The sequence below is a fragment of the Lepisosteus oculatus genome, chromosome 23, assembly GCF_040954835.1.
Source record: "Lepisosteus oculatus isolate fLepOcu1 chromosome 23, fLepOcu1.hap2, whole genome shotgun sequence".
In the NCBI taxonomy this organism is placed as follows: domain Eukaryota; kingdom Metazoa; phylum Chordata; class Actinopteri; order Semionotiformes; family Lepisosteidae; genus Lepisosteus; species Lepisosteus oculatus.
Window position 1 is genome coordinate 15,447,661 of NC_090718.1, and position 14,382 is coordinate 15,462,042.

General features: G+C 55.8%; 1 protein-coding gene across 7 annotated transcripts in view; it reads right to left on the bottom strand.

Annotated features, from left to right (window-relative positions):
- Nucleotides 1–882: 882 nt before the first annotated feature.
- sik2a (salt-inducible kinase 2a) overlaps nt 883–14,382 on the bottom strand; it is a 50,347-nt gene continuing 36,847 nt past the window's right edge. For 5 of the 7 annotated variants that reach the window (XM_069182950.1, XM_069182955.1, XM_069182952.1 and 2 more), the window contains 8 exons: nt 13,725–13,877; nt 13,450–13,608; nt 10,712–10,943; nt 10,336–10,620; nt 8,830–8,987; nt 7,730–7,843; nt 7,069–7,160; nt 4,340–6,593 (listed from right to left, as the gene is read on the bottom strand). In XM_069182950.1, the coding sequence (XP_069039051.1) occupies nt 6,017–6,593; nt 7,069–7,160; nt 7,730–7,843; nt 8,830–8,987; nt 10,336–10,620; nt 10,712–10,943; nt 13,450–13,608; nt 13,725–13,877 (1,770 nt within the window). In that variant the 3' untranslated portion in view covers nt 4,340–6,016. Of the gene's footprint in view, nt 1,224–1,358; nt 3,678–4,339; nt 6,594–7,068; nt 7,161–7,729; nt 7,844–8,829; nt 8,988–10,335; nt 10,621–10,711; nt 10,944–13,449; nt 13,609–13,724; nt 13,878–14,382 lie in introns of those variants that run through there. The other 2 variants (XR_011183304.1, XM_069182951.1) reach the window with 2 other exon arrangements.

Consider the following 14,382-nt stretch of genomic DNA (forward strand, 5'->3'; position numbering starts at 1 on the left):
GAAACAAATGTCTCCTTTCTACAGGCACAGCTGGGCTGGTCAGATGCTGTTCTAGAAAAGGGAGAGAATGCATTATACTGCCAGAGGGGAAAGCCAGGGGATTGGACCCTATGTGGTGCTGAGCTAAAGATGATGAGACAGGGAAATTTAGCGGAGAGCGGAAGCTGGGTCTACTTAGCCGAGTCGCGTTGCCAACAGTCGTGGTCAGGAGGATGCGCAGGTCTAGAAGCCGGGTTTTCGCAAGACTGGTTTTCTCAGACAAAGAGGTTATAACGAAGGGGAGCTCTAGAAGTACAAACTTAATACTGAGCGAGGGGGTGCAGGTGAGGAGCCCTTAAGTAGTGGGTGGTCGGGAGGTGTGGTGCAGGACTAGGGACGTGGTTGGATAATGAGGATGGGCGTTGGCGTCTGTGTGGAAGAAGCAGGGGCTTGTGTCTGATTAGTGGAGGCCGTAACATACTGCAGTTCCCATATCGGGTGTAGGCTTAGACATGGAGGCCTGAGGCTTTCCTGGGAGACAAAAGCAAAATCCACGACTGGTCAGAAGAGTATTAAAGGAATGTGGTTTTCAATTGGGAATTGAGTGGAAAGATGAAGTCATAGAGCCTGTGGTGGTTAATTTGACCTGAGGATTTTACAGATTTGTCTTTGTTATTGAGAGCCAGCTCAGATAAATGATGTCATCCTGTCTTGGGCATCCTCTACCACCACAAGTCCTCCCCCAAGCGACGCTCAGGGTCTCTTCCCTGCCTGCAGCCCCAGACAGCAGACAGCAGAGACTAAAGCCAAGTGAGAGCCTGGCCAGTACCTGGAGGGGAGACTCCTGGGAGAGCTGAGGCTGCTGCTGGAAGAGGTGTTAGTGAGGCAGTAGGGGTCGCTCACCCTGGGGTCTGTGTGGGTCCAAATGCCCCAGTACAGTGATGGGGACACTACACTGTAAAAAGGTGCCATCCTTCAGATGAGACGTAAAACTGAGGTCCTGACTCTCTGTAGTCATTAAAAATCCCAAGGTGTTTCTCTGAAAAGAGTGGGGGTGTTACCCCGGTGTCCTGGCCAAATTTCCCCCTGGCCTTTACCCATCATGGCCTCCTAATAACCCCCGTATCTGAACTGGCTTCATCACTCTGCTCTCCTCCCCACTGAGAGCTGGTGTGTGGGGAGCGGACTGGAGCATCATCGTGGTGGGGCTGCACACTGGGGGTGGTGGAGGGGATCCCCATGACCTGTAAAGCATTATAAAATGAATCATTCTTCTTCTTATTGTTGTTTTAGACATCTGTCTTGCAAGGCAGGCTTGGTGCGTTGGGCCTGAGCCTGCAGAGGGAGTGCGTACACACACAGCACCAGTGCAGACTTACTACAAGCTGGCAGTTCTACAATCTGGGGAACATCCTCCAGAGGGCTGGAGCCTGCAGATCTGACAACGTCCGAGCTCTGTTTGGAGCACGCTGCTCTATCGCCATCCCCGCAGAATAAATCATCGGTCATCTCGGAGGGTGGTCTGGCACGTCCTCCCAGCTTCCTGCCGCCGTGCTCTGCGACAGAAGAGAGTCTACACCTCACCCGCGGCGACGGTCGGCAGTCACGTACTGTATGAAGCAACCCGGCCAGTCAGGCAGGGTCAGAAAAACAGCGACATGCCCTAAGAAGAGGCTGAAACGGAGAAGACCCCTCCCATGACAAAACTGCGCCTCTCCCTCTCTGGTGAATCACCCAGCCAACGCACCTCGTTCTTAACAAACCTGGAACAATCCCTCGGCCACAGTTTCTCTTTTAGCTGTGGCACAAAATATTCTCCAACAGGCCGGGCTCTAAGGCTCAGAGGTTGAAGTTGGAAGGAGCTGGGGGGAGGGAGAATTGAGCTCTCTCGTCTGTCCTTGGGTTCTTGATAAGCACTGAAGGGATCAAGCTTAATCGCACTCCCTCCTTTTTTCTCTGGACGTTTTTCCGGAGTTGTAACTTGACAGCCTTGATCGTGGGCCACGTCGCCAGGGAGTTAATCACATCCTGCCAGTACAGACTACGCAATACCTGCGAGGCACATTTCGCGGGAAAGGAAATAAAAATAACCTGATTGTAATCAACGCCATTGATGGCGGGGCAGCTGAGCAATCTGAACAATCAGAGATCTGGTCTAGACTCTTGATTTCCAGACCTTGCCTGAACACCAAAGCAGCACCAAGCTCCAGCAAAACCCCCAGGAGCCACACGCACCAAAAATAATAACCTTCCCTTAATATTTTTCCATGGTTGTCCTGTAAAGATCCGCCTTCAGTATAAACCTCGCTGCCAGACCCTAGGTGTCTAAAAACAAAGGCCAAGCTACCTCACATGGGTGTGTTTGTGTGTGCTCCCTTCTGTGCTGGGCGTTTTGCCACATATGGCAGAAGACAAACCAGGTGTGTCTTGTCCTGACTGATCTTCCATGACTACAGAGACCTTCTCCCTGTTGGCCCCTGTTTCCCCTGAACTGGCTGTGACCCCAAGCGTATGACCGTCTAGTGCTTTATGGCGAGGCTGTCAGTATGAAAGTCATGGCCCCCGCGATGAACAGAGGAACAAGTGACAGAGTTACTGGAGTCCCATTACAGTGAACCAGCACATCCGGAGACAGAGGGAGCTGATCCAGCTCTGTTTGTGAAGGCCACGCTGTGTCAGGGGGACAGATGATTGTGTCGGTGACTGTGACAAGTGTGCTCTAGTGTCCAGCACTACCCACAGCAATGGGTCTCCCTGTGTTTCTCTTCAGGCAACACTGCTTTTCTTTCTAAGGATTAAAACCAGACTCTGAGTTACAGTCAGTAAACTTTATAATCACCCACGGAGAACAATATCGATTCTGCACTGCGTCACCTAGTACACACAGCTCTCTGCATTACTGCAGAAATAAGATCATTAATGCAACTCTTAATTCATGAATCGGCTTTTTTCCCTCTAAATGAATCACTTTTTTAATGAATCACTCCTCCACTGCTGGCCCGATTCCTTTACCGCCTACTCTTTGAAGAAACTTCATCTCGGCTTTCATGACACACAGTAACAAGTACCTCCCTCGCCTCAAACCACCAGCCAAAAAAAACATCTTCTGGGTCTGAAAATGTCCCAGACCAGACGGCACAATGATTTCTTCAAACATTCCCACTTCAGACTGAACTCTCAACAGCGGTCACAGGGAGATTCTTCGACATGCATTTTCACGGATCACGTTCTCATTCCTGCGATTCACACTCGGGAAACTGAAACTAAAACGTGTGGGTCCGGTCTCCCGCGTCTCTGTGTACAGTTTGTTTGCTGCCAACCTCCGGGTTTCCAGTGTCGGGGACCTGGCTGTGAGCTGAAAGGGCTGGGAGGAAGTACACCATTGGGACAGCTGCACTGGAACTAGACACTCATCAGAGCCTCTCAACCCCCACCCCCAGGACGGAGGGGATTCTGTACTCACCACCCCACAATCCCTGGATTCCGCTGTGCTCTAGGAGCGGCTATCTGCTGGACGGAGACCCTGTGCCATCCAGAATACCACCTGGCCTACGGATCTCTGAGCTCCTGGATGTCTTTCCAGAGTCCTGGAATAACAGGCATTAGGCAGCTGTCCCCTCCGAGTTGCCACTGGACATTCCAGGAGCTGCTGTCCTCATCTGTGAGCCTGGGCCCGTATCTCTCGTCTCTGTGCGGGCCTGAACGAAAATCAACCCATCAGCCTCTTTGGCTGTTTGGCTGTCCATCTACTGCCTGGTGTTCAACCACAAAAAAAAAAACAGCTGGAATGACCGGCGGCCTTCTACACCAGCCACACACCTCTGCTTCCCTTTTATTTCCGCTGCTTGCAGAAATCCACACCCGAAAGACTAAAAAGGGGTGCCGGAGCCCCTCTCTGCCTCCTCCCACCTCTTTGTGTTAATGAGAGAGGTCACCTGCCTCCCTGCGCCATCTCGCTGGCCCGGGAAGAGTTTCAAGGGCGACCCGAAATCTTCCCGAACTCAAAGTCATGCCAACGGACTGGCTACAGGTTGGATCACCTCGGCCGCAGGCAGAGAAGACCACCAGGGAGACCTGAAACAAGGACTCTCAGCCCCGAGTGGCGATTCAGGAAAAGGATCTGAACGAAACTGCTTCACGGGGCAACAAAGGGACAAGGAAACTGGGAAAGCAGTACATTTAGGATCGGACACAGGCAGGGCGCCCATCTATACACTATACACAGCCACAGGAGTCCGGAGAAAACTGGATGCATCCAATTTCTCTGGATTTTTTAGGATAAGACTGGATAAAATCCTCAGATCAAGACTAGAGGCTCCCAGGCACGCGCACATTTAAACAGAGAGAAAAAGACGAGCCGTTCCAATAAACCTTTCTTGTTTTATTCTCAACAGCACGTTAGCTTATGTGTGGTCAACAAGAATGAGGATACGGATGTTAAAAGACTGTTCGTCCCAAGGATCAGATATCAGATACAAAGTGCGAAATGACACAAACAAAATGGCAACACATTCACTATCTTATTACCATCATCATAATTAAGATTATTATTTATAAATATTGCTATAATACTTCTGTACGGCATATACTGATTGACCAAAAAGCACTGTCAAGAAGCGAACTAGGAAGCTGACCCCCCCAGCTCCACACAGTGGGGCTGTCAGGGTGCTCCGGAAGGGACTTTGGTTTGTACCATCAGAAAAACAGGGGTCTAATTCTTTTCATTTTCCAGCAAGGAAACAAAACCCAAAACAAATCACTTTTTTTTTTAAATTAAAAGAAACCAAAAGAGAAACGCAAGTCAAAGGCACAGCACTACCACACTGAACACATCTGTTGTTGTGTTTCTCAAAAAGCAACTTGTGTCTGTTACAATTTCTAAAATCCTAATTTGTACAAAGCGTAATGAACAACCATCAACGTGTTTTAATAATATATATACTTTTTATCTTTTCACTTCAAAAGAAAACAATAGTGTCTCTCTTTTTCTGCCGGTTATTGAAAAGGTGTGGAGGGACAGAGGCATCACTCCAGCTCCAGTTCAAACAGGCTTGTCTCGTTCTCAAGAATCCAGTAGGCCCAAAACAGTTGCCATGCCAACGCTTCCTCATCCACGGCCTTTCCTTGACATCCCTTCTTGGTGTGTAATGCCCACCGCCTCTTCTCCCTTAAGTCTGACCTCTGCCACTTCCTCAAACGTAAACACTTAAATCCAATCATCCAGAAAAGTAGCCTTATTTTAGTAACTGTTTTAGAAGCTTCTAGCAGATTTCTTGTTTTCAGAAAAATTCCCCTTCCTTTTCAAAATGGCTGTAGTAAGAGAGCCCGAAACGGACTTGTCGTCTGAATCCAGTGTCATGTGACTTAGCGTTATGCCCCCCTGAAGCCTACAGTCAACAGAAAGTGTTTTAATTCGACGTCAAAAAAGAAGAATGTTCTTTAAGAAACCTAGAAATTGTTTAAGGCTTCCTTCAGTTCCGGATGAAAATATTGCTTTAATATTGTCGTAAAATTCGTGGTCACTGCACTCCTCAACTGTGTTTTTTTTTTATTTTTAGATGAAACGGCACTCAAACCTACAAAGGAAGCTGAGACCAAAAATTTCCTATTCAAACAATAGAACAAAAAACAACTTGTTACCATTTGTGCTCTTATGTCAGGGTTGCAGCTCCACCTGAAACGGGCCTGTCCCGGCTCACAGCTCGGGTATCTGGGCAGGTACCGCCTGGCCCGGCTGGCCCGGGTCAGCGCCGAGCGAGCCGCGTGTCTGCTCGTGAAGACGCGGGGACCCGCGGACAGCAACCGCAACGACGAACTCCCAGCTCTCGGGGGTTCTAGACGTCAGGAATGGCGGTGGGGGTCCGGGGAGGGTAGTACGGAGGTTTGGGTAAAATTGGAAAAAAAATCTCGATTGATATATATATAATCTCTCCCTCTGGCGGCTTCCCGTCCCCCAAGAGGCACCCCCCCCCACCCACCCACCCGAATGCTGCAGCGGTCTCAGGGTAATACTGCTCGTCCGCACCAGGGCGTCCCCTCAGTTCACCAGCACGAAGCCGTGCTGGGAGTCCACGGTCTCCATCATCTCGCAGTCCAGGAAGCTGCTGTGCAGCTCGGGCAGGGCCAGCCCCTCGTAGCTGCCCGGGACGCCCTCCGGCCGGCCCAGAGGGGGCGGCTGCCCCGGCTCCGCGGGGTACTGGTACTGCTCCTGGTAGAGGGGCTCGGGGGAGGGCGGCAGCGCCAGGTCGCCCCCGGGGTAGCTGTAGCCCAGGGGGTCCCGGGGCTGGCTCTGCAGGGGCAGGCCGGGGGGCACGCCCATGGGCTGCAGGTCCTGGTAGTGCCCCAGGTAAGGTTCGTAGGTCAGCGGCTCCGGGGAGGGCTCCAGCAGGGGCGTGAGCGGGGGCTGCACGCGAGCGAAGGGGGGGGACGCCTGGGGGGCGGAGGGCTGGGGCTGCTGCTGCGTGGGCACCCCCTGTCCAGGCTGGGACCCCGAGGACTCGTGGTGGTGCCCCAGGGCTTGGCGCGGGGGGTAGGATCCCTCGGCGATCTGCATCTGGTTGAAGTACGCCTGCAGCTGGGACTGCTTCTGGAGGTACAGCCTCTTCTGGTGCAGCCTGAGGGCAGAGAGAGGGCGCGGTCAGGCTTCCAGGCCGGCCCAGGGCACAAGGGAGCGCACGGCCCGGCTCTCCGATGTGTCCCATCAGGGCGCGACTGGGGGGATCCCACAGAATCAGCTTCCAGACCGGGGAGACTGCAAGTCTTGTACAAATCGCCCTGCAGCGCCCCCCCCCGTTGTCTGTCCTGAGCAAACTGGCACGGCACTGGCACGGGCCAGACTGCCTCCCCTTGTCCCCTGCCTTGAGAGTCCCCAGCTAGTCTGGCTGATTCGGCTGAGCCTCAAGGGGGAACCCCCTGCTCTCGTGTTGCTCATGCTCTGGGGCCCCGGCTTCCCTCAGGTTCCCACAGCTGTCTGCCCCTCAGCGCACGAGGCACTCAGCCACCCTGCGGAGCCCAGCGTGGGCACAGGGTGTGCTGGCCAGCGGAGCTGAGGGCGCAGCTGGAGTTCGGTGCCGACGGACTCATTCCTACCTGTGCTCCTGCAGCTGCTGCTCCAGGCTCCGCGGCGTCTCCTTGCAGAACATCTGGCAGCTGGTGGGGCTGCTGGCCAGGAGGCTGGCTTTCTGCAGGGGAGACAGAAGGCCCGGTTACCGTCCCTGCCCGGCACAGCGCGGCGCGGACACGCAGGGCACGTCCCGTATCTCGGCAGGGCCAGGAGCAGCTGTGCCCAAGGAGAAGCCACTGTGTTCTTCCTCCGGGAATTTTAAGATTTGGAGGCTCAGTTGAAAACATAACGCTAAGCCGGTTCCTTTATGTCATCATGAGGGGAACACGAAGAAGTTTGACTACAGTAAGTGGGTTTATTTTCCTGTGGTGAGTTACATCACTGAGGAAATTGAATCTTCTCTGTCTGATCTGACTTTGCTCAGTCACATTTTGCTGTGGGTTTGCTGCATTTCAAACTGTACTTCCTGTATTTTCTGCGAACTGTCTTATTAGAATTTCCTCCCGTTTTGGTGTGAGAAAGCATGCCCACGTGTTGTCAGACAGTGAGCTGAAGCAGCTAGTTCTGCAGTGCAGACTCCCATAGGCTACAGCTATCTTGGGCTGTTGAGCAACACTGTTAAGCAAAAGCAGTGATAGAAAATTTTACAAATCCAGCGTCCGTGTGGGGCTCGGTATACGACTTCACCTGTAGCCTGTGAGTGAGGTACTGGGTCTCCAGACTCTGCCGCCGGGACAGGATCTGGGGGTGGGGTCCACCGGGGTACACCGAAACGCCGTCCTGTGGGTGGGACAGGTCGGCCTGGAAACAGGAGGTGGGAGCAAACATCAACACGAGCCACGAGCTTGGGCAGGGAACATGCTAAAGCCTCCCCAAGGCTCAAGCGCTTAAGGCGCTTCAAGGTCCCGGGTTCGAGTCGACAGGGACTGGGATTCCCCAGGAGGCAGTGCACACTTGCCCGAGCGCTGCCACTGGTAGGGTAGGATTGCTCAGCTGGGATCTGGCGGCTCCCAGCAGCACGTAAGAACATCAGACGGGTCACAGATAAGATGAGGCCGTTCGACCCATCTGGCCAATTTGATAGTGAGCTGAAAGAAGCCAGAGTACGAGCTTCAACAACGTGGCTGGGTATCTTGTTCCACACTCCCACCACCATTTGTGTAAAGTATTAACTTCCATCTTAACTGAAGGATCTCATCTAGCCGGCACGTGAAAGACGCGTGGATAGCGGCTTCCACAGCGTGGCTGGGCAGCTTGTTTCAGCCCCCTTTGAGCATCTCCTTTCCATTTTCAGTTTTGCCCGTACCTGCAGTCTACTCATGAAACGGAGTGATTTTTTCCCCCTGTGCTGCAAGCAGGGAGAACGGCTTGGGCTGGACGTTCGTGATCTAGGGGTTATCCCGGTTGGGATGGGCGGGGGAACCCAGCCCCATGTTCCCTGAGAAAGGTTAGTTCGTCGGGGGGCTTCCTAAAATTCTGGCCAGTGAGCGTACGAGTAATAAGTGCCTTGGGGGCAACCTTGTTATGAAAGGCGCTATATAACAATGAACTGAATTGATGCACACTGCGCTCGCTGGGCCGGGCCGGTTCTTATGTAAGCAGAGGCACAGCACCAGCAGGGTGAGCCGAGGGAGCAGAACAATGGCCGCATTCAGCGCCGAGAGGGGCCCGCCAGTTAACAACTCACAACCAGCTACTTCTTCCTGTGACAGGGCAGGCTGCGGCAGAACACGCCCCCCCCCGGAGGGGTCTGCAAGAGGGGCTGCCACTCCGGCCGCGTCACTGACCTGCCGCTGCTGGGCGTCCAGGAGGTCAGGCAGGGGGGGCTGGGCCGAGGGCTCGTCGCTGGGGCCCATCTGTTCGTACAGCATCTGCACCTTGTTGAGCTCCAGGATGCCCTTGGTCCGCGCCAGGTTCTGCAGGTGCTGCCTGAACGCCACGAGCCCTGAGCGGACAGAACGGGAACAAGAGACATGGGAGCCCAGAGGGACAGAAAGAGAGGCGCGCGGCCTTCCTGCGGAGACCCCCTGCGCCCGCGTCCTCAGAGCTGTCCTGGGACACAGCTGCAGCTCCACGGTCCTGGTCCTCGAGGGGCTGCAGCTCCACAGCCTCTTCAGGTCTGTTTCCATGCATCAGCAGCCTAGCATGTGCAGCTTGTACCCCATATATACAGTATTCATTTATGCTTTTTTCCAAAGCAACTTGTATCTGCACCCATTTCCACAGCTGGGTAGTTTCACTGCAACAATACAGGTGAAGAACCTTGCTTGAGGGCACAAACAGCAGTGTCTCACCTGGGACTCAACCCCACCGCCTTCCAGTACCCTCATCACTTTCACACCTCCACGAGTTCCTCCAAAGTCAATAAAGGCTTTGAAGCAAGAGTTACTTTGCAACGCTCTAGAAATCGCAACCCCAGCTCCTGTGCACCTTGTACTCTGAGCGCATCAGATCTCAGAACATTTGCTCTGTAGGAATAACAACACCCCATAATTAAGTGTCCTGAAAGGATTAGGAGCGTTTAGTGCAAATTTTGTTTAACCCGCTTGGCTGAGTGCTGTCCTCCTGGCCAGAGGTCAAGGAGGCCAGGACCACCGGAGTGAGGAGTGACCCAGGGGCAGCTGCAGAGGGGGAGGTGGGGCTGAGGTGGGATCACGTAGGGTTTTAGAGTGTTTTAGGAGAGGAAATGACTTTGGAAGTGATTGCTAATTACCGACAGCAGATTCTGATTAAACTAGGTTGTTGTCACCCCTCCCGAACCTTCGAAACAAACTCCATGAAATGCTGTTGCCTGGTCAGTACTGGGATGGGAGATCTCAGAAAGAAAACCAGTTTGGGGGTCAGTAGGTGGCGCTCTTCTCTCCCGACCGGACCTTCTGCACTGATGTCCCACGTCTTGCAGCACAGGGACTCCGTGCCCGGCAAGAGCCAGTTCAGAGCCAGTTCAGAGATGGGGATTATTAGGAGGCCATGACTGGTAAAGACCAGGGGGAAATTTGGCCAGGACACCGGGGTAACACCCCTTCTCTTTCCGAGAAACATCCTGGGATTTTTAATGACCACAGAGAGTCAGGACCTCAGTTTTATGTCTCATCCGAAAGGACGGTGCCTTTTTACAGTATAGTGTCCCCGTCACTATACTGGGGTATTAGGACCCACACAGACCGCAGGGTGAGCGCCCCCTACTGGTCTCACTGACACCTCTTCCAGCAGCAGCCTCAGCTCTCCCAGGAGTCTCCCCTCCAGGTGCTGACCAGGTTCACAGTGGGCCGCCTTCCCCCGCCTCCCGTTACCTTGCGTGAGGGAGGTGTCGGAGGCGCGGCGTCCTTCCCGGAAGCTGATGGGCGAGCGGTTGTGCGCCTCCCTCTTCTGCGAGCTCAGAGCCTGCATGGCGGGGTTGGCGGGCCGCGCGCCGATGAAAGGCGGGGTCATGCGGGTGATGGAGGTGTTGGCCAGGACCACCTCGTTGAGCGCGGGGGTGTCCTCCAGAAGGCTGAGGTCACTGTGCACGAAGCCCATGTCGTACTCGGAGTCCACGCTGCCCAGGGAGGGGTTGTGGCCAACGTTGAAGAGCTTTCCTGCCGCGCGGAGACACAGAGTGGTCAAGCTGCTGGCCTGCAGACCGCCAGACCTGATGCGGACACTCTGGTGCTAAGAAACGAGACCCACCTGCGCTGGGCACCATGCCCGGCTGGTTGGTGACCTCGGACAGCGTGTGGCGCCGCTGGCCGAAGCGGGAGGTGTGCAAGGCGGCGAAGGCCTGGCAGGGGTCCTCCTCGGAGTCGGGCTCCTCCGTCTCGATGCCCTCGTCGATGGAGGTCTCCATCATGTTGCTAGGCGACGAGGGGCCAGCTTTGCGGATGGTGGAGGGGGGCAGCGGGTCCAGGAGGCAGCCGTTCACCTGGAGACGACAGGGGCGGCCGAGAGGCTCACTGGCACGCCTCCACACAGCCCGGCAGGTGGCTGCAGGTGCGAGGCCTGCTTCACACTCACACAGAGCACCCGCACTACTGCTCATCACAGTGAACGAGTGTCACCTGCAAGGGTTAATAAATTCCCTCACCTAGATTGCACAACTGCTTCAGATATACGTGGGTGAGCATCTGTATATTCTCTAAATTAACTGCCCCTCTTGTGTCACAAACTGGGCAGAGCTGCGTTATTCAAACCAGGGGTGTGAAAAGTGATTACAGTCTCCCCACCTCTTTTGTCTGAACAGGAGTAAGCACTCTTAAGAGCACAAACCGGTAGTCTGGAAGCAAAGACGAAATCCTGCCAACACACATCTTTTCGCCAGCTCTCAAACGGCAGCACCAAGGTTTATGAGTACCTCCTCCTGGGGACGCGGACGCCCCCAGGGCCCGACAGACCCCACCGACCCTGCAAGCCTGTTCCCCAGATCCCCAGGAGCCCGTCTTCAGCTGGCTGCGCTCCCAGCTCACCCAGCCCAGAGACGGCAGGACAGACTGGCATCTCTGTCTCTGCAATGAATGGCTCTTCCAGCTGTCGCCCGCCAAGCCTCTTGACGAGGGGGGGGGCGCGGGGACCCACAGCTGCTTGGCAATGCCGGCTGGGTGTCACTGGGCCAAGACAAGCCTGGCGAGCGAACCAGGAACGCAGCCTCTGCAGCGGGGAGCTGGGAAGTAGCTTTGGCACCCGCTGCCCACGTGTTTGTGTCGGCTCCGTTTTCAAGCCTGGTGCTGTACTGCAGGGTGCGTTGCATTTTCCTGGCTATTCCTGGGCCTTTTCTCCTTTCCCCCTGCTTCTTCCAGCCCGGCAGGGCTGTGCGTCCACGGACAAGTGTGTTGGCTACAGTTCCACTCCCTCCCTCCCTCCCTCCTCCTCTTTCCGGCTCCTCAGACGTGTCTGGGAGAGCGAGGGGAGGACGTGCAGCTCTGGAATGCAGTGACAGGAAGCACGTTCTGGCTGGGAGAGCAGAGCTCTGTGACACAGTCCAGCTGGGAGCGCAGCCAGGGAAACAGGGCGCTTGGGCCTCCCGTCAGGAGCCCGTCAGTCAGCCTGCTTCTCCCTGCTTCACTCCAGCACTGCCCCGACTGCAGGCCCTGCTCTCCCGCCCCCCTGCTTTGCAGCTCGTCACTGAACTATCCTCACCGGGGCCTGGGGTGACCCGCGCAGCTGTCGGCTCCCGTTCTCCTCAACGGCCCTGTAAAAGCCAGAATGGTGCGGAGAGCAGAGCCGCGAGCAGCCGGCCTGGGAGGGTGCCCCCGCAACGCGGAGCACCAGGGCGACGGGGGAGCGGCTGCGCCCCAGCTGTGCCAGCTGTGTGGCGGGGGCGAGGCCAGCGGACGAAGGGGGTAGCCATGGCGGTTATGTGGTGACCCTGTGTCCCCAACAGCGGCAGCATGGGCCGCCACAGGGATACCCCACTCTCCAGGATCCCACAGGACAGCGGCGCTGCTGGCTCTGGGGCGGCCAGGCAGAATTCGGGTCTCCTAACTGTCCCCCCAGCCCGTCTACATTGTATGGGCGACAGGGCCTTCTCCTGTTGTGCCCCCAGACTCTGGAACTCTCTCCCCAAGGATATCAGAGAGTCACCTTCTCTAAACTCCTGCAAATCCAGACTCCAAACCCTCTTCTTCAGAAGAGTCTTCACTGAACCGGTTCCATTCTTCACCCCTCTGCTCTTCTTACTACCCCCATCCACGGTCTCCTCTGTATACCGTCATTGTGTTTTATCTTGTGTATTCTTTTTATTTAATGTTGTCATCCTGTAAAGCGCTTTGAGAAGCCACCTTTAAAGGTGCTATATAAAAGAGAGGAAGGGTGTCCTCTCCTGGGCACTGCCCAGCAGGGCATCCTGCCCCCCTTCTGAAAGAGGGGGTGCCAGGACGGCAGACAGGAGTGCTGCTGGGGTGTTGTGCTGTCTCGTTTCTGCCAGCCCTGAGCCACTCAGTCCACAGTCTGCCGGGGAGCTACCCTGCATTCACTGTGCTTCTGTCACCCAGAAACGCAGGGAAGGTTGGGTGCTGTACGAGACTGGGAGGAAGTTTCACTTTTGTTTCTAGATCGGGACTGAGGACAAGCACAGAAAAGAAAAGAAAAGGCAATCATCCTGTACCGGGGCCCTGGCTGCGGTCTCGGCTGGCTCTGCTGCACTGGTGTTCCGGTTCATGTCCTGGTGGCTGAGCGCCGCTGATCTGTGCCAGCAGGGACGGCTGTCTGGAGCCCTGGAGGAACACAGGCCTCCGTTCTCTCCTTCGATTACGAGCCGTCATTGGCATTCTGATTAGCGCCTATTTCGTGCGCCGTTGGAAAAGGCAGGCCTCTCTGCCGCTGCGTGTCTCAGTACAGGTGGGGAACCGGCTCCGAGGGGGCCACCGAACTGATCGACCCCCCCACCCCCCCAGCGTGCACGTGCCCGCCCCCCGCGCCCACCCCCCACTGACCTGAGGCGTGCCCACCTCCTCCTCCATGAGGCTGGGCTCGGGCGCGCAGGGGGACGGTGGGAAGGTGAAGGAGTCCGCAGAGGCCTGGGGGAGAGCCGGGGAGCGCAGCAGCCGCACGCTCTGAGGGAGGAGGCCGACCGGCGGGGGGGCGCTGCTCGCCTGGAACACACACACAGGGGGCCGCTCACACAGCAACCCTACCCGGCGGTGGAGCAATCCCCAAGGTGGGGAGGGGGCACTCGGGCCTCACGGGACCCGGCGGCGGCGGCGGTTACCTTGACCACGGTCTGCTCGGCGATGGTGCTGGGCCGGCGCTGGCGGGCGTCCAGCCGCTGGTCCACGGGGAAGCTGCTGCGGTGGGATTTGAGCCGCTCCACCAGCAGGTAGTAGATGGCGGCGAAGTGGTTGTAGCTCTTGTTCTGAAGGGACTGAGAAGGAGAGAGGGGGTCTGAAAGTTCATAATAATTAATAACTCCCTACTCTTATAGAGCGCTTTTCCTGGACCCTCCACTCAGAGCTCTTTACAGGTCATGGGGATCCCCTCCACCCCCACCAGTGTGTACCCCCACCTGGATGATGCTCCAGTCCGCTCCCCACACACCAGCTCTCAGTGGGGAGGAGAGCAGAGTGATGAGGCCAGTTCAGAGATGGGGATTATTAGGAGGCCGGGGGAAATTTGGCCAGGGCACTGGGGTAACACCCCTACTCTCTTTGAGAAATGATCTGGGATTTTTAATGACCACAGAGTGGTCTCATCTGAAGGATGGCGCCTTTTTATAGTATACTTCACTATACTGGGGCATTAGGACGACACAGGGTAAGCCCCCCCTAGTGGCCCAACTAACAGCTCTTCCAGCAGCAGCCTCAGCTCTCCCAGGAGTCTCCCCTCCAGGTACTGGCCAGGCTCTCACTGCTGAGCTCCAGTGGGCTGCC